Consider the following 27,359-nt stretch of genomic DNA (forward strand, 5'->3'; position numbering starts at 1 on the left):
CTAAAAAATATCTTTGCATGCCGGCAGCAGCAACAAAGGTCCCTTGTGAGGGGATTTTTTCAAAGGCTGGAGAAATTATCCGTAAAAAAAGAAGTAGGCTAAGTCTTTCCACAGCAGAGACATTCATATTTTTGAATACAAATCTCTAAAAAAGTGAGACATTGTGGCTTGATTTCTTTTATTAATATTCATTTTGCAGGACCAAAATAACATTATGCACAGTGAGGAGCCTATAGGTTACAAGCTTCACATATTAGAAAAATACAATAATAAAAAAACAACACATTTTTTAATGGCTCGTAAAGGTTGTTTCAGATCAACACCTGCAAGTGACCACTAGGTGTCACCGTGGAGACGGGTGTCGGATTGATTCGAAGCCTCGAAACAAAATGGCCCATTTGGTTCAACTGTTTCATTGCTTCACGAAGCCTCGATCTGCCCATCACTACCTGATGAATTGAGTGCTGAAGGGAGACTTGTATGGCAAGCCGTTTTAGCTTTAATTGTACCCAGCATTACTCGTCGTAATTACATTTTTACTAGTAATAATTCAATTAGAGAGCTCTACAATTCAATTATTACTAGTAACAATTACAATTAGAGAGCTCTCTAATTCAATTATTACTAGTAACAATTACAATTAGAGAGCTCTCTAATTCAATTATTACTAGTAACAATTACAATTAGAGAGCTCTATAATTGAATTGTTACTAGTAAGAATTACAATTAGAGAGCTCTCTAATTCAATTCTTACTAGTAACAATTATTATTAGAGAGCTCTCTAATTCAATTATTACTAGTAAGAATTACAATTACAGAGCTCTCTAATTCAATTCTTACTAGTAACAATTGCAATTAGAGAGCTCTACAAATGAATTTTTACTAGTCATATGTCTCCATTGACTTCCATTCATTTTTAATTGGAGAGCTCTATAATTGAATTGTTACTAGTAAGAATTACAATTAGAGAGCTCTCTAATTCAATTATTACTAGTAAGAATTACAATTAGAGAGCTCTCTAATCCAATTCTTACTAGTAACAATTACAATTAGAGAGCTCTCTAATTCAATTCTTACTAGTAACAATTACAATTAGAGAGCTCTCTATTTCAATTCTTACTAGTAAGAATGCAATTGCAGAGCTCTCTAATTCAATTATTACTAGTAAGAATTACAATTAGCGAGCTCTCTAATCCAATTATTACTAGTAACAATTACAATTAGAGAGCTCTCTAATTCAATTCTTACTAGTAAGAATGCAATTACAGAGCTCTCTAATTGAATTTTTACTAGTAAAAAAACAAATTAAAGATATGTATAATTGCAGAGCTCTGTAATTGAATTAAAGAGCTCTGCAATTGCATTCTTACTAGTAACAACTGAATTAGAGAGCTCTCTAATTGGAATTCTTACTAGTAATAATTGGATTAGAGAGCTCTCTAATTGGAATTCTTACTAGTAATAATTGGATTAGAGAGCTCTTTAATTGCATTCTTACTAGTAACAATTGAAATAGAGAGCTCTCTAATTGAATTAAAGAGCTCTGCAATTGAGTTGTTACTAGTAAGAATTGAATTAGAGAGCTCTATAATTGAATTGTTACTAGTAAGAATGCAATTAGAGAGCTCTATAATTAAATTACAGAGCTCTTTAATTGTAATTGTTACTAGTAACAATTCAATTAGAGAGCTCTACAATCAAATTGTTACTAGTAAGAATTGAATTAGAGAGCTCTCTAATTGTAATTGTTACTAGTCATAATTGGATTAGAGAGCTCTCTAATGGAATTGTTACTAGTAACAATTGAATTAGAGAGCTCTCTAATGGTAATTCTTACTAGTAACAATTCAATTGTAGAGCTCTCTAATTGTAATTCTTACTAGTAACAATTCAATTAAAGACCTCTGTAATTAAAAATGAATGGAAGTCAATGGAGACATATGACTAGTAAGAATTCATTTGTAGAGCTCTCTAATTGGAATTGTTACTAGTAAGAATTGAATTAGAGAGCTCTGCAATTGTAATTGTTACTAGTAATAACTGAATTAGAGAGCTCTCTAATTGTATTTTCACTAGTAAGAATTGAATTAGAGAGCTCTCTAATTGTAATTGCTACTAGTAAGAATTGAATTGTAGAGCTCTCTAATTGAATTAAAGAGCTCTGCAATTGCATTCTTACTAGTAAGAACTGAATTAGAGAGCTCTCTAAATCAGTTTTTACTAGTAATAATTGCATTAAAGAGCTCTCCTAATGTAATTCTTACTAGTAAAAACTGATTTAGAGAGCTCTCTAATTTAATTCTTACTAGTAAGAATGCAATTGCAGAGCTCTTTAATTGAATTAAAGAGCTCTGCAATTACATTCTTACTAGTAAGAATCGAATTAGAGAGCTCTCTAATCGCAATTGTTACTAGTAAGAATTGAATTAGAGAGCTCTCTAATTGTAATTGCTACTAGTACGAATTGAATTGTAAAGTTCTCTAATTAAATTTTTACTAGTAAAAATGAAATTACAACAAGTAAGGCTGGGTACAATTTAAGCTAAAACGGCTTGCCATAGACTTGATTCTCATGTTGAGTTGAAGAGGTCCCACAGAGAGAAGAGATCCCCAAGTGAATTGAATTAAATTCTAGCCATTTAGGCTTTATTTGGATTGTAATGTTGTCAACATTATCATGTGTACATTATAAAGTATTGACTTCAGTTTGTACACAGTGCTGGGAAAGACAATCTTCCTCACGAACAACACAATAATTCCGGCTCGCGTACCCCGAAGTGATAAAATAAAAACAAAATTCTGTATCAAAATTTTTAGGCAAGAAAAGTAGTTTGTTTAGGCTGGGTTGTATGAATTACAAACCTGCGCACATATTTTAAAAAGCACATAACTATAGAATTCTGAATGAGCATGTGAACGCCGTCAGCGTTAATCACAGGTTCGCGTTTAAAGTCTGATCATTTCGACGGAGGTGAATCAATCAAAGTTAACTTTAGCTGGAAGTAACATTATTCAAGAACCGCTATAACGCCAAAACAATCTGTTACCTTAAATGATATGCTTATCTCTGTAAAGCTGCTTTGAAACAATCCATTGTTAAAAGCGCTATATAAATGAAGATGACTTGACTTGACTTGACAATAGAATATGAAAGATATTTTACATAACCACTGAGAAACATGTAAAAACACCTTTGCTTCATCCAATCACACTTATAAGAAAGCGATGGACCATGTCTGCTTAGAAAAAGGAAACTGTATTTAAAACATTTATAGAATCACCATATCTCTGTGAACCGTAAAAAAAAAACAGCAAGATATACTGGCTCATCTTGTTTCAAACACATAAAAAATAAATAAAAAAAAAACAGTGTACTGATTCTGCTCCTGAATTGTTACTAATGTAAACTTCCTTTTTTAAAGTTCTTGAGTTGCCAGAAGTGCCAGGCTATTTTAAAAAAAACTGGATCATTATGGAAAAGATTGTAATAAATGTTAATGATTGATATAATTACTGTAGAGTCTAGTTGTGGCTGAAATCTTGTTTACTTAATGGCTGGTTTTGTATTCCTTATGCTCTTTTTATTTTATTAAAATATTTTATGCTCTCAAGCTAATATATTTTTAACTTGATCGAGTCAGCGATCAGTGTGTTTGTGTCTGTCTTCATGTGCAATTTCAACTGTTGACATGGGACATTAATGAAGAACAGTTTGCAAGTCTTCACAAAACTATTATTGGATTCCACATGGCACAAAATAGTAGCCTAATTATTGTGCAGTCTCTTTAAGATCATTCATTTTAAAATACGAGTACAGCTAAAAGTGGGTTTAGTTTCGGTTTTAATCATCAGTTACATCTCAGATATTCACAAATGTTCTGTGACGACAATGCAAGACAACAATGATGTCCTCCAGATGTCCTGAGAAGGAGGATATGGTTCCCTTTCGAGGGAACTCGCGATGCGTCACTTGACGCTTTGGGAACGCCCCCAGCGTGCATGCGTCTGAGCATCAATGTCAACTAGTCGAATGGAAAGAATGAGCGTCACGGGCGGGTGACGTCATGACCAGGAAGGGATAAAGGCTCGCCCAGTGAAATGCGGCATTAGCTTCTGCGTCTCAGCAAGCGATCTGTGTCATTTTGTCTCTGTCTATTTACTGTTGTCTGTTGCGGAAAAGGATGGAAACTAAACAAGTGTACAAACAGTGTGCTTCTCCCTGCCCGCGTTATTTAACGGGTGGGGACACACACGAGCTTTGTGTCGTTTGTTTGGGAGTGGAGCATGCGGTCTCAGCCTTCGAGGGGGCTGAGTGCCAGCATTGTGAGATGTTACCGCTTCGCATGCTCCGCTCTCGCCTGTGTAAGGACTGGGCTAAAAGGGTGAATCTGAAAGGACTAAAGACATCCTGCTAAAGACCCAAAAAGCCTGGAATGTAAATTTACACACACACACAGCCACACACACACACACACACGCACGCATCCCCCACAAATGAAGCCTGCTCAGGACAGAGCGTGGTTTCCTGTTACGAGACACTTGTATGACTGACTTGGAATTTGATGTTCAAAGAGAAAGAAACTTCTTTTCTTTAAAAGACATTTAACCCGATATATTCGATGTGTTTTTATGTGTGTCCATTTGCCCATGTCACATTGTAATGACTATAATTTGTCCGTAACTTAAAAGTGAATTATAAATACCCTAGGTGTATTTTTAATGTAAATGTTTACCTATAACAGTCGTGTTTGATATCGTAAAAATGCCCTTGACTTGACTCAGCCAGATATATGTATGAACACACCGTAAAAGGTATGATTATGTGTATAACACATCTCTGCAGTAGAAATGACCCTTCCTAACACAGGTCATAATTTAATTAGACAAGCAGTCTGACAAGACAAAGAGAAATAAAACCCAAAGTCCCGCCTGTAAACTTCCAACCCTCTAATTGGCCAAGCCAACAGGAAGAGGCTGGATTTCTCATAGTGTGATAAATGACGCTTCTCCCCTGCGCTCACTCTCTTCCTCCCGTGTCCTCGTGTCATGATGTAACGTCTCGCCTCCGGGCGAGTTCTTCGCCTTTCTTTTATTTGTTTCTAGTTTAGTTTGTGTTTTTCAGTTGTAGATAAGTCTCTGTGTTTAATTCCAATCGACGATTGAAAAGAAAACCCCGTGACATATCTCTTCAGTAAATCCATCTACAAGGGACCTTTAAACGAGCGCGCGCTCGCTTTGAAGGAGAAACACGCGCACGTGACCGCGTGACGCGCCGGACCGAGCGAAGCACGCGCTTCTTCGCCAGCCATGCACAGATGGAACATTAACTCCTCGTGATTCCTCCGTTCTACGAAGTGAAACGAACTCAGCCGAACTATTTTCCTTCGGTAATGTTACCCCAAAGACTGTGAACCTCCGTTCAACACGCGCGCCAAGCAGCCCACGTGATGCTTCCTCACACACAAAGGAATCCTCTCACGCACGCGGCCAGACAAGGCCGCGCAGGATTTCCGCGACACAGAGAGAGACCATAACATAAGTTGATTGCAAGTATATCTCTTTATAGAGCTTCTAAGAAGTTTTAAGATGATGTTTCGTGTTGTTATCAGAGAGGTGAATGTCTTCCTGCCAATGAAATTCTCCCAATTTCTCTGTTCTCTCTCTCCCCATCCCCTTTCCTCTCTCTCTTACTCGCTCACGCGTGTAAGTTATCCATTGTCCAAACTTTACGCATTTCTCGTTCATTGATGTCTTATTGTATTGTTCATTGATGTCTATGTGTTTGTAAATACATATATCCCGTGTAACCGTAGTAAATACATAAGTAGTCATGCCTTTATTAAATCCATTATATTCATTTTGATTGATGTTACTGTGTCTGCTCATACTCCAGGTCTCTGAAATGAATAGATCAAGCTACGGCTTTATAAATTAAACATACTTTAAAGAGTATGTGTTTATAGGGCAGAAAACCCAGTTCTTCTGGCCAGAGAATTGCGTTTCCTGAAATCCTATGAAGTAAGATGATATGTGGGATTCCCCCAATATTAATCTGACAATTGAGCTAATTAAATTTTACCTGTCTGTAAAACGTGATCTATGCAATCAACTTGTAGTTAAAATGCAAGGATACACGTATGCATGCAGGTAAAATGATAGATCCTCCCTTAGAGGGAGAGTAAATTCAATGTAAGACTGATCTAATCCAAACATGTATGAATAATTATTAATTACCAATTATTAATTAATTTATGCAAATTCCCCACGGATTAGATCCGCCCTGAATCCTTACAAAATGGTGGAGAAAATGCTAAGCACATTTTAAACTTGTTTATGAGCAATTCAGATTCAATCTAATGTGTATATTGTTATTTAATATTGTTTATGTAATATTTAATATTACACGTGCGCATCGGAGTGAACGCTTGCGAACTCCCGATCTGATTTAACAAGCTGCTAAATGTTCAAACATCTTAGTCACTTTTAATCGCTAAAAGTAAACTGCAGTTCATAGTATTAAATTTGTCCCACAAAAGACGAAGAAACCTCTTTTGAACGACGACATTTTTAATGTTAAACTCCCCTGTCCGAACGATGTTCTTCTGTCAGGGTGAAGACAAGACTTAGTGAATCGATGCTCTTTCACTATTCTTAAAAAGGCCTTATTTTATAATCGTTAGATTAACGATAAAACTCCTGGTTAAAACATTGACTTAGCTACTCAATTGTAAAAAACCGAAAAGCATATTATCACAAGTGCTATTTGATATATGCTTGGAGTCGAAAACAGATGAATAATTCCTGTTTCCTTTTGCACGACGCAGCGAAGAAAACCTGCTAACGTGTTAAATAAATATAGCACCGATAAAAATCCAAAACTGAAAACATTTTTAATCAATGCCATTTGATAAATGTTATTTGGAGTTGAAAACAGATGAATAATTCCTGTTTCCTTTTGCACGACGCAGCGAAGAAAACCTGCTAACGTGTTAAATAAATATAGCACCGATAAAAATCCAAAACTGAAAACATTTTTAATCAATGCTATTTGATATATGTTATGGGAGTCGAAAAACAGATGAATAATTCCTGTTTTCTCTCGCACAACGCAGCGACGAATCCTGCTAGATGTGCTTGTAAAACATAGCACCGAGAAAAAAAAAATCCAACACTGAAAACATTTTTCATCATATATGCTATTTGATAAATGTTATTTGGATCCGAAAAACAGATGCCTAATTCCTGTTGTCCACAATTTACGTGTAGTGCAGCGAAGAAATCCTGCCACACACTTGTGTGAAATATAGCATCGAAAAAAAATCCAAAGCCTAAAAAAACATTGTAAATCATAAAATGCTATTTGATAAATGTATTTGTATCCGAACGACAGACGTATAATTCCTGTTGTCCCTATGTGTGTGTGTAGGAAAAATCCTGCCACGCCGTTTTGTGAAATATAGAACCGGAAAGAAATCAGTCGATATTTAAATTCCGCACTATTTCGGATTGATGCAGCAATTGAGGCGTGTAATTCTTTGCACGTCCTCTGAGACAGTCACATGTGAAAGCAGGCGGGTTGCCATGCTACTGCCAAACGCTAGGGCGCGCCCTTGAGTTTCCCAGTATCAGACGGCCTCCACGTCCTGACTTTACCCTCCATGAGCGAGATGTCGCCATCGTGTGGACAATGGTAACAAGGTCATCCTTTCCTAAATAATTTTCTCTCAGCACCATTTCAGATTGTTCCAGTGAATTCCTGAAATTGTGTTTCTAACTTTCAATGCATGTGCAAGTTCCAGTTTTAATAACATGATTTCACTACTGACTGTGTACATTTATTTTGAATTTAGTTCAAACCACGTTTGAATTTAAAATTCAAAAGTAGGTATTAGCAGTTTCTGATGACTAATCAAATATAATGCCAACCTTCAATTTCCTACACTTATTCAAATTTGGTTTGAAACAAACAAATTTCAAATTAATTTGAAGGAAGTCTCCGTTCCTGTCGGGAATGGTTTTATGGCTTTATTTCTATATTTCCTTTTTCAAATTATTTTTAGTAATTTTGATTCGATACGTTATGACAACTGTATCCTTACTTTCTAGAAGTTACTTAACATCTATGCATATGCTTGATTTGAATTGTAGTTAAACCAGTTTGAATGCAATTTACATCAAGGTCTCTGTCAGCCAGATTGACCACTAGGAGGAAGTGGCCCAAACCCTTAGTGGCCCAAACACGCCACTGCAGCTTGCTTCCTCCTGTGCTCTTCCTGCTGCACTTAATCTCTTCTCTGAATGGAGGCTAGGTTGTTCCGATAATTAACATCGTCATAATTTCCTTTTTGTTTGTACCATAATTTTAGTAAAGCCGCTGCCTTCGATTTTTTTTTCTACAATAAATAGACACTCAATTTGATTGAGATAAAGAGAGCTTTAATTCACGTTGAGGTTCACTTGTCCTTCATCCTGTTTTGTGTTTGTAGGTAGAAATTTATCTCGTGCTGTGGTGATTTGACAGTCATCTCTGCTTGGGGTCCAGCAAGCGGGTTCGTCTGACCTGCGTCACCAGCGCTGACTGAGCGCGAGTCTCGGACTTTCCCGTATCTCTCCGTTGGTGCGGCCCGCAACACATTACCAATTTGGCACTGCCGGTTGCGTGAGAGGGCGCACATCGGTACAGATATACGGAAGGGCCCGGGACACTGCTGTCAAGTGTTTGGGGATGACAGGAAGACCAACCACAATGCTGACTCCAACCCGAATGACCTCATTTCACCCCAGGCAAACTAGAAAAAGGTATTAAACCCATCCACTTAGTATTGGCCACAGAATCTATGAATTCCCCCGGTCATTGAAGCGTGTGGCTCCCTTCTCCTCTCCGAGCCACAAACCGCAGGCTTAGGCCTCCTCTTCCCTTGTAACACTTCCTGTGTACTATTGACGCCATTTCATTACAGACCTTTCCATCTTTGATGGTTGCATGTTATTTCAAACTCTGCTATCTTGCCACTGCTCTTTTCTGTTGTGCTCTGTTCCTTTCAGTTCACCTAGAAGACAGAGCCTATCTGAGACAACAAGGAACGCTGAATAATAGTTTGACACACCAAGCCGTTAGCATCAACAGGTGACCACTAAGCTACCGCCCTGTTAAATTTTATTCAGGCCCATACTGAACTACCTAAATTGTCCCACCGAATGATTTAACTGTCTGCATCAGTTAACCAAAATTTTCATACACGGCATAACCCGTATTATAGCTCGTTAAACGTAGAACGAAATTGCACTGGTCTCTCTGCGTGTGTTGTGTTCCTCTCGCCCACAGTGAAGCCAGTTTGTTCCGGTCCTACAGTCCCACAACCCGCTGGGACAACCTCGACACATGGCTGACGGCCATGACGGCTAACTTCCTGCCCGAGGACGCTAGTGACTCAGAGCCTCGAGCCAAGAGCATCGCAGACGTGGACAAGCTGACGGCGCACAAACCAAGCCAAAGCTCCCACGACAAAGACCGGTCAGACACGTCAACCTCACTTGCCAGCTCATCACACAAGAACGTCTCCACGAAAGGAGCCGCATCGCCCTGGAGCACAAAGTTGCAACGCTAAGGATGCAAGCCGAGGATGACAACGACCCCGAGCTACAAGAAGGAAGTGGAAAGACTTCAAACCGCCCTGGCTAACCTTCATCGACACAGACCGAAGTGAATAGTCAGAGAAAAGAACCAGAGAGGAACTCGACGAGAAACTCCGACAAAGTGAAGCCTCTTGCAAAGAGCAGAGACAAGATCTCGAACACGAACTTGGCACCGATCACACAGAGTCGCCACACTCTGTTAGACTGCAGCATGACCTGAAAAGGGGAAACACACACCACAAGTTTCCCCTGACCGGTCCGCACATTTCAGCCAACGTACAAGAGCTGAAAAGGGGGGTGAAAAAGCCCGCCTTCCACACATCTCTGACAATCTACAGGACATTGATTTTTCACCTGCAGTCTCCAACCGGTGAACACACGTCACAGACACCCAGCAGCACAGACCTAGAAGAACCTGTGCTACCACCACCGGCTCCGAACGAGTTTGCTGAGGAACTTACAACGAACCTGTGACTGAGGACACAAGTTTCAAGAAACTTTCCCTCCAAAACCCGTCAGCCACCATAGTTCTTCTGCCCCCACGCAATGCCCACTCAACGATGCGTGAAGGTCCCCTCAGTAAGAATTCCTAAAACCCCAAATTCCTGAACTGCAAAACCAGAAGACACACTGCACGAACACCGTGCAAGACTCAGCTAAAAGGTCCTTGATCAACATCGGACATAAAACTTTTAAAAGTAGATGAAAGTGTGCTCAAAGAGTTGCAAGACTCTGCGTCTGTAAAATTAGAATTTTACTGATTTAAAGGAATCTTAGACGGACATGTAAGCCTAAACGGCCGACAGACTATGCACGACTCTTTTGAAACAAACGGTTTCTAGATGTTGAGTAAATCGGCACCGCTAAACATTAGGTTCCGTGACAGTGAAGAGTTACATAGAACACCAGCTCCAAATAGGGTATACGTTACCTTGACGCCAGAGTGTAGTAAAATCACCTGAGTTCTAAACTACCGTTAACCCACGGGCGTGCACTTGATCATCGCGATCCAACTAAAACAAAACGTGCAATACGTGTTTCGATCGCTGGCTTGTCTAAATGCCGATAAAACAATAGCCGGAATTGACATCTCTACTTCAAGTAAAAGAGCCTTAGATTCTCAACTGGTATCAGTAACTTCAGCATTAAAGCGTAAGTCTGTGTGAAAAAGGTATCATCTCAGCAGCTTGTAATCTGTACCGATATCCATTCCGCTTTGGTTAAAAAGAAATCCAAATCGCGGTATGACTAAAACCTGTTTCTGACAAAGAAAACTCAGAACAGTGTTATCTATGTAGACCCGGGTGATGCTCCCCTTTCTACGATGTAAAGGCCCTCAGAAAAAAAAAAGAAAAATTTATTTGTTGCTAGATTGATGTAATTCACCTAAATTTTGGCTGCATCTACAAGCAGAAAGCTACTAAGCGATCAAACCAAGTCACGTGCTGAAAAATCAGCATTTATGCACGAGAAGAAACGTAACTACATACGCTTAGACAAGCGTTGACTTGCAGCAATTCTATTTCCTTACTTTGTAAACAAATAGAATAAGTCATGTAAAGTAAAGAGCAAAGTTCCATTAGTACAATTAGCAAATGCCAAAACACATCTGCAGTTTACTAAATGGAACATCAAGTTCTTGAAAAACAAAGTATAGGCGCCTCCTGTTAACCCGTTAAAACGTGTGTGATTCATGTAAAATGTACAGACATTCTTCAAGTACTGTTGAATTGTTCTGACATGCTCTGGTTCCCATGACAACAACTTGCCACAGGAAGTGTTAACTCGTAATGTCACTTTTGTAAACAAACCAGCCTGGGTGGCTAAGCTAAATCTAGCCTAGCATCCAGTTAACTTGGGCTAAGCTAACCTAGCCTAGCATCAAGCTAACTTAGGCTAAGCTAACCTAGCTTAGCATCAAGCTAACTTAGGCTAAGCTAACCTAACCTAGCTCCCGTACAGCATAGGCTAAGCTAAATAACTTCCACAGTTAGCAGCTAGCATCATTTACTTGAACCCTTTAATCACCGCCTGTGTTCCACAGGGCAAAGTATTCTAGAATACTTTCCTCAACACCAGTTAGGGTTTCTAATTATCCACTTTCCGTGTTTGCAATTCTTATTAGCTAAAGTTCACCTTCACTGGTTTAGGAATACTCCTTGCTAACCGTTGAAGACTAACTTCGCAGATCCCCTGTTAATTAAACTTAAGTTTAACTACATGTAAACTGCGTAACTAACTACAGAAGAATTTGTATAACCATAGGAATTTTCATCTGCATGTGGACTAAACCTTTGGAGGGACACACACGAGGTGGTTTTGAACATGCAACCGCTACAACCCACTATAAAGTGTTGATCAAAGCAAATCCAAAGTTTAGTCACTAATGCCACTGATTATTCTCGACTTCAGATCATTCCCGTAGTTTTGATCACTTTTATTTCTTTTCGCTTTTAATTTTTTTTTGCTCTTTGTTAATTCTTTAATTTCTTTGACTTTAAAAATAATAGCACTCAGCTATTCCCTTGGCTATTCGATCATCTATATGATTTACTTTTATTTCCTCTCTTATTCAAATGTGGTTCCAGTCCCCATAGGGCCCAGAAAGGAAACAGAGACACCTATACTTGTGATTGTGTTTATTTTCAACAAGCGCACTCATTTTTGTGACCCTGAAACACAAGTATTTCAGCACTTTACTAGGGCACAACTATAGTCCAGAGAATTGATAATAAGGATTATTCAAATAGGACAGCTGTCCTTTTTCCCCCTATCATTCACTTCGTCAAGCCGTAGTGAACCATGACTATGCCCTTTTCAGGACATACTCTCGGAACCACATAAAGTCTTGGCCTCCTAACATCCACAGCTAAGATAAGGATACAAGACACACTTCACTAGCTAGCCACACGTGAAACACCTAGCTTTATGCTACATACCTAGTGAACCCGTTAAACCGTGGTTCTGAACTTTTAGGGTAATGGATTAGTCTCTCCCCACAAGTGTGACAAAAGTCACAGAGCCCCTGCTTCACCTGACCTTAACCTTTCAGCTTACCAAAGACTATGACAAAACAATGGACACTATGAGAAACCACCTCTAACCCCTCCAACCACCCACGGACGCCGTCTGCACAAACCGACAACCGGTGCCCCAGACAACCTACGTCAACAAGCACATGCTGCGTGCACTAAACAACATTCAGCGTTCTGCACCTGATGCCATCACCGCGCCACAACTTGTGATGCCACAGTGCAAAAGGGGGGTAATGCCATAGACAGTAAAAGAAATGGACAGAGCGATCTCATTGGAACTCAGTTGAGACAGTTGAAGCCCACTTTTAGCGATTTTTGAGAACTTCCGTTCCTGACGCGCAGACTCAGACCGACTCAAACTAAGCTTGATGACGTGAGCAACCTGTCTGACAGACGTGAATCTTCTAGTAGCTGTGCGTGAAAATTGCCAACGTTAATCTTGCAGAGACGGGGAACTTGAGCAAAGAGTTCTTTGGCGTGAGTGAGCAGGAGTAAGTATTCCGTTGCTTTTATGGACTCATTATCTATGGGCTTCTCCCTTGACGGGACGTGCCCCCGATTGCCTGCGAGCTTCTCCTGCTGTCTATACGGTCATTTCTGCACAGCGCGACAGAGAGTCGAGTGGTTATGACGCAATCGTTAGCTTATTTTTACTAAATCTGTTTCTACGGGGCCATAATGTAACATAGAAGGTAATGGAGCACTTTATACATTGTCGTGTTTCTTTAGAAATAAATAATGGACAAATGGAGTCTTTAAACGCCTCAGATGTAAAGTTATTCGCTGTCAAAGTGACGCCAAAATGAATGGGATTCAATGGGAATGCTAACGCAAGTGAAGTTCTGCTACAACATGGCGGCACCCGGCGGGCTTCAACATCCGGTCGATGGATTACCCCCTTGGGTAATGCCAATGTATGCCGCTGCACGCCGCAGCACCAGAGACACTTGCAAGACACCGAAGCAAGTGGCATACCGGCGTTCTCAAAATGCCAATGTATGCCGCTGCACGCCGCAGCACCAGAGACACTTGCAAGACACCGAAGCAAGTGGCATACCGGCGTTCTCAAAGTGAAAAAAAAAAAAAAACTGTCCTAGCCAAAAGGACGAGACTCACTGAAATTTTTCCTCCCTTTCTCTCTTTCTCTCTCCCTTTCACTTTTACCAGGATGCTGCTGTGCCTCCAGCCAACCAGAGGGCAACCGTAATCGGACATCTCACCAGGTCTGGCACCAGGACTCCTTTTCTGCCGGACCCGCACTCAGAAAGTGAATGTGCCACCTGATCCTCACAACGCCTACAGAACACACTACCCCAACGTAACAACACAATACAGCTGGGTAGGTGCCGATGGACAAAGGACTCCCGCACTCACGCTGAGACCGTGGTTGAACACATGCTCAAGCAACTTGAGAAAATGACTGTCACGCTAGCGGAGCCAGGTGGCCACAACCACCGCCGCACTGCCGTCAGAACTCTGTTTAACACTTGTATGTCCAGCATGAATGCAGCAAACCTCGCCAACGTGGGACGGCATGTAGCCGAAATTCAGACTGAGATTCCACAGATAAAAGAGCACTCACAACAGAGTGCATCCCTGCAGACCATCGACAAGACACTAAAGGGAACTGTGGTAACTTTCAACACTCACAGCGTTGAACCCCATGCACTCCAACACTCACTCCATGAAACAGCTGTTTACTGTCTTCCAGAATGACTTTGCTCAAACTGAGCTGGTAACAGCCCTGATGACAAACCTGCTGCAGGGGGTGAATTCCTCCATCGACAGCCTCGCCAGGGGTAGAATTCCACCGCACCTGATACCCTTAAGCCTCGTGAAAACCGTGCTGGCGTCCGCCATCACCACGCCAACTGACTCTTTACAAATACACCTTTCCTACTCTCTGGGTAGTGCCATCCCTCTCTGCGTCGACTACAAGCAGAGAAGGGGGGGGGCTTTCTCTCGAACTTGCCCATCATAGAGTCAAGCCGAATCTACCGGCTCAAGAACATTGTCAAGGTCAGATTTTGAAAAGTAACATTCACATCAAGATCCACACGCCGGACGGGGTTGACTGCAACGACAGCAACACAAAGCCGTCCTAAGCTCCGAACCCGTACGTGTGCACATTGACCAAAGAAATTCACTATCTCTGCCCTAACAAGCCTTTCCTCAGAGACAACACTGACGGAATCTGCGGGCTGCAGATCAGCGACACCCGCTGCCCTGCCGAAGCCAAGCTACGCACTCAAGGCATCAAGACCCAAGCAGAGAGTGTAAGTGACAGGCGGCTCGCTAACACTCCTGTGCGCACAGCTGCACTCACTTACGACCAGAATGACACTGACACCTGTGTCACCTCGCTCCACTAGAGCCTGTGAATCCAAGCACCGGAAAGTGCCATCCTTCACCTTGACGACCTGGCATGATACCATCTTCCATGCAAAGAGTACAAATTAAAACTGGAAATCCCATCCTTCTCCAGGTACCACACTTTCACCCTAACTCCAGAACGGGAGTTGTGGTTTGCGAAAGGGGGGTGATCCCAGCTAATTGACATTGCTCCTATCGACACAGCTCTCCAAGCTTTGTCTCGACTACCCATTCTGACTACCTCACCTGTTGTCCAAGCCGGGACCGCAGCCGACACTGCACTGTGTACCTCTATGGTAGTCAGACACACCCTGACACTGGGCTTGACCTTCATCCTATACAGGAGAATCAACGAGATACCAACATCTTCAGCCAAGCTCACGAAAGGTTTCGGACGAAACCCGCAAAAAGGGGGTGCCAAGTCAGAGACCAGGCCAGAGGCAGCTTCGAACCTCATAGAGCTGAATCCTCAGCCTTAACAGCAACCTGCTACCCGATCATCATGATTCACCTGTCATCCGTCCATTGTGATGATTGTGTCCGATGATGTCCACACCGGGACTTCATCAGACAAAAAGGGGGACTGTAAGGACTGGGCTAAAATGGTGAATCTGAAAGGACTAAAGACATCCTGCTAAAGACCCAAAAAGCCTGGAATGTAAATTTACACACACACACAGCCACACACACACACACACACACGCACGCATCCCCCACAAATGAAGCCTGCTCAGGACAGAGCGTGGTTTCCTGTTACGAGACACTTGTATGACTGACTTGGAATTTGATGTTCAAAGAGAAAGAAACTTCTTTTCTTTAAAAGACATTTAACCCGATATATTCGATGTGTTTTTATGTGTGTCCATTTGCCCATGTCACATTGTAATGACTATAATTTGTCCGTAACTTAAAAGTGAATTATAAATACCCTAGGTGTATTTTTAATGTAAATGTTTACCTATAACAGTCGTGTTTGATATCGTAAAAATGCCCTTGACTTGACTCAGCCAGATATATGTATGAACACACCGTAAAAGGTATGATTATGTGCATAACACATCTCTGCAGTAGAAATGACCCTTCCTAACACAGGTCATAATTTAATTAGACAAGCAGTCTGACAAGACAAAGAGAAATAAAACCCAAAGTCCCGCCTGTAAACTTCCAACCCTCTAATTGGCCAAGCCAACAGGAAGAGGCTGGATTTCTCATAGTGTGATAAATGACGCTTCTCCCCTGCGCTCGCTCTCTTCCTCCCGTGTCCTCGTGTCATGATGTAACGTCTCGCCTCCGGGCGAGTTCTTCGCCTTTCTTTTATTTGTTTCTAGTTTAGTTTGTGTTTTTCAGTTGTAGATAAGTCTCTGTGTTTAATTCCAATCGACGATTGAAAAGAAAACCCCGTGACATATCTCTTCAGTAAATCCATCTACAAGGGACCTTTAAACGAGCGCGCGCTCGCTTTGAAGGAGAAACACGCGCACGTGACCGCGTGACGCGCCGGACCGAGCGAAGCACGCGCTTCTTCGCCAGCCATGCACAGATGGAACATTAACTCCTCGTGATTCCTCCGTTCTACGAAGTGAAACGAACTCAGCCGAACTATTTTCCTTCGGTAATGTTACCCCAAAGACTGTGAACCTCCGTTCAACACGCGCGCCAAGCAGCCCACGTGATGCTTCCTCACACACAAAGGAATCCTCTCACGCACGCGGCCAGACAAGGCCGCGCAGGATTTCCGCGACACAGAGAGAGACCATAACATAAGTTGATTGCAAGTATATCTCTTTATAGAGCTTCTAAGAAGTTTTAAGATGATGTTTCGTGTTGTTATCAGAGAGGTGAATGTCTTCCTGCCAATGAAATTCTCCCAATTTCTCTGTTCTCTCTCTCCCCATCCCCTTTCCTCTCTCTCTTACTCGCTCACGCGTGTAAGTTATCCATTGTCCAAACTTTACGCATTTCTCGTTCATTGATGTCTTATTGTATTGTTCATTGATGTCTATGTGTTTGTAAATACATATATCCCGTGTAACCGTAGTAAATACATAAGTAGTCATGCCTTTATTAAATCCATTATATTCATTTTGATTGATGTTACTGTGTCTGCTCATACTCCAGGTCTCTGAAATGAATAGATCAAGCTACGGCTTTATAAATTAAACATACTTTAAAGAGTATGTGTTTATAGGGCAGAAAACCCAGTTCTTCTGGCCAGAGAATTGCGTTTCCTGAAATCCTATGAAGTAAGATGATATGTGGGATTCCCCCAATATTAATCTGACAATTGAGCTAATTAAATTTTACCTGTCTGTAAAACGTGATCTATGCAATCAACTTGTAGTTAAAATGCAAGGATACACGTATGCATGCAGGTAAAATGATAGATCCTCCCTTAGAGGGAGAGTAAATTCAATGTAAGACTGATCTAATCCAAACATGTATGAATAATTATTAATTACCAATTATTAATTAATTTATGAAAATTCCCCACGGATTAGATCCGCCCTGAATCCTTACACCTGTCACTCTTTGATAAAGAGAGTGGGCAGGCTCGCGATCCACAGGGATCAGGACCCGCGTCTGCTGAGGCAGCGCGGAGAATGCATTCCTGGGGATCGCAAAAGGATCTTTCGGAGGGGTTGGAGACGGGTCCGAGGGCTCTTTCTCCTTCCTTACCCGAGAGATCCAGTGCTCTCTCCCCGGTGTCGGAAGCACGCTCTGCGGTTTCTTTCGCCCGGGGAGAGAGCCCTCCATTACTTTATTGCTCTTCCTCCGAGGAGGTTGATGCGATGAGTGTGGAGAGTGTAAGCACACACATGGGGGAAAGAGATTCACAATTTATTTCCCCAGCATATGATGAGCTGGTGGATGTTATGTCGCGGGCTGTAGAGAAATTAAATATTGAATGGCCATCTGAGAAGAAGGGCGCTCGTCCTAAAAGCAAATTAGATGAGCGCTTTTTATCTTCCACCACATTATCTCCACCACGAGGGCTTCCATTTTTTCCCGATTTGCACAATGAAATTTCTAAATCGTGGAATAAACCATACTCATCACGTCTTTTCAGCCCTCATGTTAACACTTATTCGAGAATAAGAGGGCTGAAAGAGTATGGTTATGAGGCGATGCCCCAGGCGGAAGAGAATTTAGCCAGTTATCTTTCCCCTGGTCCCGCATCGTCTCTGAAAGCCTCGGCTTTGCCCACTAGACCGCTTAAAGCCACTTCGGTGTTAGTGGGCAAAGCTTATACGGCAGCAGGTCAAGCTGGAGCATGTCTGCATACTATGGCAGTGCTCCAGGCTTATCAAGCTGACCTGCTGGGGGATCTGGATAGTAGTGAGGGAGTCAGTCATGACGATATTCGTGAACTTCGTGGGCTACCGATCTTTCTCTCAGGGCTACTAAGGAGACCGCCAGAGCAATTGGGCGGTCTATGGCAGCCTTGGTAGCTACTGAGAGACATTTGTGGTTAAATCTGTCTGAAATTAAAGAAAAAGATCGAGCTTTTTTATTAGATGCTCCGCTTGAACCTTCTGGTCTCTTCGGCGACGCAGTCCACGCGGTCGTCGAGAGATTTCAGGAGTCAAAGAAACAAGCGGACGTTTTTAAAAAGTTTATCCCTCGCCGGGTCCAGCCCCCTGGGACTGCTGGGCGTGAGCAGCCCCAGCCGTCGAGCTCATCATATCGTGTGCATCAGAAAGAGAGTGTTGCGTCTCGTGCACCTCCACGTAGAGACTGGAGACGGACGCAACCCTCTCAACCGAAGTCTTCTAAGTCGAAGCCGGATCTGAGGACCGTTCTTCAGGCGAAGAAGACTTCGGTTAAAAAAAAAAAAAGGTCCTGATGTTCATGCATCAGGCCTGTGAGGACAGCCCCGACCGAAGTGGAGCGGTGTACACCTCATTATACGGTGCCCGTTCCATTTCGGGGTCCTCACGAGACCGTTCTGCCAACCCTGCCACCCTTGGTGCTTCAGGGCGCAGCGGTCTCCAGCGAGTCGCTGATGCTATGCTGCGGCACAGCATCGGTTTCGCGCCCTCTGAGGGGGGCCTTAGAGCGGCCAGTTCAGGTAGTTCCTGCCATTATGTTTCAGGCTCCGGAATTGGCTGTCTCGATAACACCAGAGACCAGCCTCGAGAGGCTGGTTCCCTTAGTAAATTTTCTGGCAGCGTGGAAGCTTCTGCCGAATATTTCTCATTGGGTCCTGCAGATTGTAGAGAAAGGATACAGAATCCAGTTTGGTTCTCGTCCTCCTCGTTACAACGGGGTGCTGCCCACAGTGGTGCATCCCGAGCAGGCTCTGGTAATGGAGCAAGAGGTAAAGGCCCTGTTAGCAAAGGAAGCTATAGAACAGGTGTACTCACCCGACAGAGAGTCGGGTTTTTACAGCCGTTATTTCATTGTTCCAAAAAAGGATGGGGGGTTGCGTCCCATTTTAGATCTTCGTCTGTTGAATCGTTCAGTACAGAAACTCAAGTTCAAGATGCTGACACTCAAACAGATCGTGACTCAAATCAGATCCGAGGACTGGTTTGTCACGATAGATCTGAAGGACGCCTACTTCCATATCTCCATCCTCCCTCAGCACAGGAAGTTCCTAAGGTTTTCTTTCGGGGGCAAAGAATACCAATATCGGGTTCTTCCTTTCGGTCTAGCTTTATCACCCCGCACGTTCACGAAATGCGTGGATGCAGCTCTAGCCCCTCTCAGGCTTCAGGGCATACGTATTCTGAACTACATCGACGACTGGCTGATTCTGGCGGAATCAGAGCAGTTGGCGGTTCGGCACCGAGGTGTCGTTCTCGCCCATATGCAGATGTTGGGGTTGAGGCTCAACGCCAAGAAGAGTGTTCTTTCTCCAGTACAGAGAACCACTTTCCTTGGTGTGGTATGGGATTCAGTGACGATGCGGGCCACTCTATCGCCCGTTCGTGTAGCTGCTATCCTGACAGCCACCAAAGAGCTAAAGCTAGGCCAGTCACGCACTGTGAAACAGTTCGAGAGACTGTTGGGTCTCTTGGCGGCAGCGTCCAACGTGATTCCTTTTGGCCTGCTGTACATGAGACCTCTACAGTGGTGGCTAAGGACCAGAGGGTTCTCCCCGAGGGGAAACCCACTTCGTATGATCAAGGTCACGCGGCGGTGCCTTCGTGCCTTAATTATATGGAGGAAACATTGGTTCTTAACCCAGGGTCCGGTATTGGGAGCTCTTTGCCATCGTGTCACGATCTCGACAGATGCTTCCCTCACCGGCTGGGGAGCGGTAATGGAAGGCCGCTCGGTTCAGGGTCTGTGGAAAAGTCATCATCTTTCGTGGCACATCAATTGCCTGGAGATGATGGCTGTCTTCAATGCGTTGAGACAGTTTCTCCCAGACCTGAGGGGCCATCATGTGCTTGTACGAACAGACAACACATCAGTGGTCTCTTATCTGAACCGTCAGGGGGGTCTGCGGTCGCGTCCGCTCTGCAAACTGGCGCACCAGATCCTCCTGTGGTCTCTGGGGAAGGTACTCTCCCTGAGGGCAGTGTATATTCCTGGGGACCAGAATGTGGGGGCAGACATCCTGTCGAGGCAGGAGCTGAGGCCAGGGGACTGGAGACTCCACCCCGAGGCGGTGGAGAAAATTTGGGAGTTTTACGGCCAAGCAGAGGTGGATCTGTTTGCGTCTCAGCACACGACGCACTGTCCACTTTGGTTCTCCCTTACTCACCCAGCCCCCCTGGGGCTGGATGCTATGGTGCAGACGTGGCCGAGGCTACGTCTGTACGCATTTCCCCCTGTTGCTCTGCTCCCAGGAGTTCTGGAACGAGTCCGCCAGTACGGAATAAGCCTACTGCTTGTAGCACCACGCTGGCCGAGTCGGATCTGGTTTGCGGACCTGATCCATCTCTTAGACGGTCCTCCCTTGGAGATCCCGATCAGGAGAGACCTTCTGTCTCAGGCCGGGGGCACAATATTTCACCCTCGACCAGAGATTTGGAACCTGTGGGTTTGGCCTCTGAGGGGGCCCAACTCATAGAGAGTGGTCTCTCAGCTGAGGCTGCTGAGACCATCCTAAGCTCCAGAGCTCCAGCTACTAGGAAACTATATGCGCTGAAATGGAAAGTTTTTTCTGTATGGTGTCACCGACATCAGTGGGATCCGGTTAACTGTTCTGTGAACACAGTACTCGAGTTCTTGCAGGAGCGCTTTACGTCAGGTTTATGTCCTTCCACACTTAAGGTTTACGTGGCGGCCATTGCGGCTTACCACGCCCTGGTTGGGGGTACATCGTTGGGTCGAGACCCCCTGATTACACGTTTCCTTCGTGGCACATTGAGGCTGAGGCCTGCAACTCGCACTAGGGTGCCAGCTTGGGATTTGGCAATAGTACTAGAAGGCCTGTCTAGGGCTCCATTCGAGCCCTTAGATTCGGTTTCAGAGAAATTTCTTACCCTTAAGACTATCTTTCTGCTAGCTATTTCGTCCCTTAAAGTGTCTATGTCAGGTTAAATTTTTTTTTTAGATATATTAAATAAGGGTTAGATGTCTGAGTGAAAATGTAATTATCATTAAAATTATTACTGTAATTACCCTACAGTAAGCTTTATAGCCATTTCTGTCAAGATCATATTTTTAAAACACAGCTGAGCTGTGACGTCAGAAGAGGGAGTCGTGCCACAAACGTTCTATTCAAGTATGGAGAGTTTTGAGTCTGAGCAGATCCAAAATCCCCCTCAAAATCCCCCCACAGCCATACACTTTTGAGCCTCCCAGGCGTGAGACAGATGAGGAGGCAAACAGAAATTTAAATAATTCCTATCGAAGAAACATAAATATCTGGTGTGAAGATAACCAGTGGAGAGTTGGGCAGGTGCATAGGCATAACTTAGAGGTGGAACGGTAGGCTACATGTATACCGATACGGTACGGGCGTCACGGTTCAGTGCATGAATACACGAGTATTAAAATAAATAAAACTCGCGTGCACATTAATTAATGCGGAACTACTGTTAGATACGCGGGTTATTTAGGGACACATAATCTGTAGCTCCGCCTTAGCTCTGAAGCTCCGTGGCTATAATGAACAGGCTTCGATGTCAAGATTGCAATGCTGGAATATGTTGGTGTTGGTGTGTGTGTGTGAAGCAGCACTAAAGTAGAGAGAGAGACGCGCGAGAGAGAGAGACGCGCGAGAGAGAGAGACGCGAGAGAGAGAGAGAGACTCGAGAGAGAGAGATAGAGAGAGAGAGAGAGACACGCGGGCGCGATCGAACAGTGGAAACATAAAAACTGGAAGAAATGTGCGCTGCAAATGACCGAAGTCTTGGATACCGAAGCAGCACTGAAGTCAGCGCGTTTGGTCCGAACAAAGTTGACCCAGGCACGGAACACAGACCTGCTTTTTGGGAAAAAGTGGACTCTGTGACCGGTTTTAACTGTGTTTTAGCACCCAGCACAAACGCAGTAATTCACCATTGTGAAAATACGCCTGCATATACCTAACTAACTACCTAACTTAAATAGCCAACTAAATAAATAAATGTCCTAATCACTAATTCTCTCGATCTATCACTCGTACAATTATCAACACAGCTCACAGACTCACTTTCTCAGCGACCTGGGGAGACGTCTCCCTCTTATGACGTCAAACGATCCGTTTGGGCGGAGGAGCAGTTTTAAGTGAGTCCTGAAAATAACGAACTTTTTCATCTTATATTCTGCCTTTAGGTATCGAAAATCATACAAAACAATACAACAACTTGTCAAACGTGCATTTCCCCTAACTATTTTGTGTTAATCCTAATTACAAATTTAACCTGACATACGCACTTTAAGAGAGTTGGAGACCTTCAGGCCCTTTCGGTTTCCCCCACTTGCCTTGAGTTTGCACCGGGGATGGTCAAGGCATTCTTATATCCAAAACAGGGATACGTCCCTAAGGTGCCGACCTTGATTCCGAGGCCTATCGTGCTGCAGGCTTTCTGTCCTCCTCCTTTTACATCTGCGGACCAGGAAAGGCTGAACCTCTTGTGTCCAGTGCGAGCACTGGATACTTATGTTCATCGGACATCTTCTATGAGGAAGTCCGACCAGTTATTTATTTGCTTTGGATCACCTAAGAAGGGTCTTCCTGCTTCTAAACAGACGGTTAGCAAGTGGATAGTCGAGGCTATTTCACTTGCATACGAGTACTCTGACCATCCGTGTCCCTTGGTGGTCAGAGCTCACTCAACGAGGGGTATGGCGGCCTCTAAAGCCTTGTTATTTGGGGTTTCCCTCCAAGACGTTTGTGATGCGGCAGGCTGGTCCTCAACGCTCACATTCGTCAGGTTTTACAGTTTGGACCTGGATGCTGCCCCAGGTTCTCAGTTGCTTAGTGCTTAGTTCCAACAGACTGACACTACTTGGAATTCTGGCGGTTTGGGTATTCTCGTTCCCAAAGCGTCAAGTGACGCATCGCGAGTTCCCTCGAAAGGGAACGTCTCAGGTTACTACTGTAACCATAGTTCCCTGAGTAAGGGAACGAGACGATGCGTCACCCTGCCATACTTCCTGCTTCCCTGTGATCGGCTTGCTTCGACTTTTTGAAGCTAATGCCGCGTTTCACCGGGCGAGCCTTTATCCCTTCCTGGTCATGACGTCACCCGCCCGTGACGCTCATTCTTTCCATTGGACTAGTTGACATTGATGCTCAGACGCATGCACGCTGGGGGCGTTCCCAAAGCGTCAAGTGACGCATCGTCTCGTTCCCTTACTCAGGGAACTATGGTTACAGTAGTAACCTGAGACGTTTTGTGGGTATGAGGAAGTTTCTCAAGGAAGGAACTTAATTAAAAACACTGCAGCTTGCTGAAAAATCATTGAGTTTCTGTCACCAGTGGAGACGGCAAACTATATCTTTATTTAATGTCACAATGTTCCGGCTCCTGCTCATTCTGTACATCAAAATGGACAGTTTGCTTGTAAACAAAAATAATCAAAACAATCAAAATGTGATTTTCCCCCTCAAAAGCATTTTGTTCTATTGACAATGGCCACTTATCTGTAAAATGCAACCCCCCCCCCCCCCCCCCCCCCATCATTTCAAATCTTTTTAAAGTTGTGTACATAAGATAATGTTATGAAACTGAAAAACAACAGAGTATTACTAAGTCATCCACTAGACTAACAAACAGTCATAACAGTATAGTGCTCATAAAAGTGCATCTAAATCTATAAACAATAAGAATTTTTATACTTGTGCTATGACTTAAATTTTAGTCATTGTCTGAATCAGTATATGGACCAGTGTTTGTCATATTCTAATGGAAGCGTTTCAACAAGTTTCTCTCCAGTTTGTATCTGGGTGTCTTTTGCTTCTGATTGAAGACATCACACAGGTTTCAGCACCATGGATAGAGGATTAAACATATCTGTGTCATCTTGGCATGTTTACAAAAGGGAATACCAAAGAAGATTTTCAACGTGATCAGAAGGATTTTTTCTGGCTGTCTTTATCTATCTTTATGCCTGTATGTTTGGTGATAAGAGAACATCATGAGCATTGTATTACCTTTGGTAAATAGTTTATCTGTACAGGTGAGAACATCTGATAATCCTGACTTGTTTGGAAGTTAGTATCTAGTAGCTTTTCATGCACTGTTGTTAAATATTGCAACACTTTTGTCAGTCATTTGTTACTGTGAAAGTGGAACAGTTTTTTTTTTTTAAATTGCAAATTAAATGTATATATTTGTAAAGTACTTATATTTTTAAGGAAAATATTTTATATTTAATTTTGTTTGCTGTACATTATGTGGATTATTGGTTGTAATTTATATTTTAAGTCCAGATAAATGAGTGCACTTCATTACAATTTATTGCATTCGTTTCATTTTATTTTCATTATTTCATTACCATAAGTTTTCATTTATTGTTTAAAACCGTTACATGTAACATGAACCAAAAACAAAACATTGAACTCAACAGGCAGGTCACGGGAGCCCAGACTGACACAAGGCCAAAAGTCATAAACAAAAAGACCATCAACAAGGACCAACTGTGATACAGATTAATGATTAAACTCTGCTTTTGCCTCCTTTGAAGGGTAAATGCTCAGACTGGCTCTAGTTGGAAGCGATAGTCTTGTCGATCCAGGAGCGCTGTTGGGAGATGCGGGCGTAGACTACTGGGTAACGGGTGTCACAAGTGCTGGTGCCCCAGGACACAGACCCTACCAGAGTCCAGACCCCTGAACTCTCACACACCAGAGGACCACCAGAATCACCCTGTGGGAAACACACAGACACAAACACACATTTGAGATCGAAACAGCAGCAACGTTAATATGGTAATGTGTTTTTCTTGATCTGTCTTCACGTACCATGCAAGATGAGGATCCAGAGGCTCCAGCACAGATCATGGCATCAGTGATTCTGCTCTGACCCCAGATCTGTCTGCACACAGCAGGACTTGTGATGGGCAGACCTGTTTGCTGCAGGATTAGAGGACTCGCTGAAAAAAGAGAACATCAGACAGACTGTTCAGATTCATGTGGAAAAAACAAAACAAAACAAGTAATATACAAGAGTAAATTTTGCAATTTGTCTTTGTCTAACAGGTCTTTGTCTAACTTACTTGTGGTGGCAGTTTTGCCCCATCCAGTGGTGAAGCAGCGAGTTCCAGGCAGGATGTTGATGGTTGATGGAGCCAGACATACAGGAGAGATACGGGGAGTGAAGACAACTGGAGACGCAAGTTTCAGCAACGCAATATCATTGTTGGTGGTCGAGCTGCTGTAGAGCGGATGTGTGATGACCTGCACAGACAGAAACAAGCGAAAAAGATGGGCGGTTACTATAGTGGACTTTATGGATGGTAATCTAAGATATACATGTAAGCATGTCTTAACGTCTTAAGCCTGTCATGCATTTCCTTTTACATTCAGAATGAATGTTCATTTGAGAATATGGTACAGATGTTTTCTTTCCTATGCTCAATTTAAAATCTGTAAATCTATTTGGGTAATTTTTAGGAGTAAACTAGACTTCAAAGCTGACAGACATTGACCAAAAGTTAATCTATAGATAATTTGACTACTACCTATTTCCCCACTTAATTCAATTTAACAGGTAAAAAAAAAAAAAAATCGTATTTTTTGGATGAACTTTCAAGTAATTTAAAAATTATAATAATGGATTCATAATAACATTTATAATGCATATAATTTGGTATGTCTTTGTTGTTCTAGTCCAGTAATCTCTTGTTTTATTATTGTCAAGTGAAGTCACCTTTATTTATATAGCACTTTAATATTGATCACAGTAATACACAGGAAAATAACAGAATCAATGATGCAAAATTCACCAAATATAAGACACATACACATTCTACTGTAAAGCAGCACTAAAAACACAATAGTGTCATTATTCAGCTCAAGTCAGTTCAGTGTTGATTCAGTTCAATTCAGTTGTGTGAAAAAGCAGAAATGAACTAACAATTACAAAACGTTCCGTTATTGAACACTGAAATAAATAGTATGAGTTGATCTCTAATTTTGATATTCATCGCTTTACCTTGGAAACTAGTTTGACCTGGATGGGTTCAACATTGGAGCCACGATCATGTTCTCCAAGAATGACACGATGATAGCCGACCCTAAAAAGAGAGCAGTAAAGACAAAACTAACTGTAAAAACGAAAGATAAACAGCATCTATAAAGCACTATTGTATGTGGCGTTTGTCAGATTAAAGACTCTTACGCGACACCACAGTGAGCAGCAGTGAGAACCCAGTTCTGGTTGATCAGGGATCCACCGCAGAAGTGGAATCCGCTGGGTTGCTGTTTCAGAGGTAAAAGCATTGAAAACATGACATATACTCGATGACCAAATCAGGCAAATGCAGGATAAAAGTCGGTCAATACACAGTTACCTGGAGAGAGACCTGCCAGGGCCAAGAACCAGAGATGGCATTCTGTCCGTTCACAATCTTGCTGCCAATCGTCTGTGGCTTAATCGAAGGCACTCCACAACCTGTAGATAAAGAACAGAAGTTCATGACACATGAAGCTCTGTGTGTAGGTTTTGCATTTTGTGAATATATATGTTCACCCATACCTTTTCTTGCAAACTTCTAAAGAAGACACTTACCCAGAGCAGAGGCCACTAGGGCAAGGCATGTGATGGCGAAGATCATGATGTCGATGAGTTCGTGATGTCTCACTGTTGTACCTGTAGGTTCTCTCTCTCTCGCTTTTATATCATCTATTAAATGTGGGATGTGATCGAGGTCCATCCCAGCAGCTCAAATGACCTCACAGCTGAGGAATGTTGAGATCTGTTATCGCTG

General features: G+C 42.7%; 1 protein-coding gene across 1 annotated transcript; it reads right to left on the reverse strand.

Annotated features, from left to right (window-relative positions):
• Positions 1-24,885: 24,885 nt before the first annotated feature.
• On the reverse strand, positions 24,886-27,265 carry LOC130070687 (chymotrypsin-like protease CTRL-1). The gene is made up of 7 exons (XM_056235172.1): positions 27,161-27,265; positions 26,943-27,043; positions 26,771-26,850; positions 26,585-26,666; positions 25,647-25,827; positions 25,393-25,523; positions 24,886-25,297 (listed from the first exon to the last, which is right to left on the reverse strand). Exons 1-7 carry the CDS (start codon positions 27,204-27,206, stop codon positions 25,136-25,138), a joined length of 783 nt encoding a protein of 260 aa, XP_056091147.1. The 5' UTR covers positions 27,207-27,265; the 3' UTR covers positions 24,886-25,135.
• Between the last annotated feature and the right edge of the window lie 94 nt (positions 27,266-27,359).

This window comes from Rhinichthys klamathensis, unplaced genomic scaffold (genome assembly GCF_029890125.1).
Source record: "Rhinichthys klamathensis goyatoka isolate OS25496 unplaced genomic scaffold, OSU_Roscu_1.1 h1tg000413l_1, whole genome shotgun sequence".
Classification (NCBI taxonomy): Eukaryota; Metazoa; Chordata; class Actinopteri; order Cypriniformes; family Leuciscidae; genus Rhinichthys; species Rhinichthys klamathensis.

Bases quoted from the DNA above. Each gene is read 5' to 3' on its own strand.
- LOC130070687 (XM_056235172.1), bottom strand. From the start codon at position 27,206: ATGATCTTCGCCATCACATGCCTTGCCCTAGTGGCCTCTGCTCTGG. The intron at 26,667-26,770 runs GTAAGAGTCTTT...CTCTCTTTTTAG, and splicing joins GCTGCTCACTGTGGTGTCGC to GGTCGGCTATCATCGTGTCA. The intron at 25,524-25,646 runs GTAAGTTAGACA...CTCTTTTTTCAG, and splicing joins GGGCAAAACTGCCACCACAA to CGAGTCCTCTAATCCTGCAG.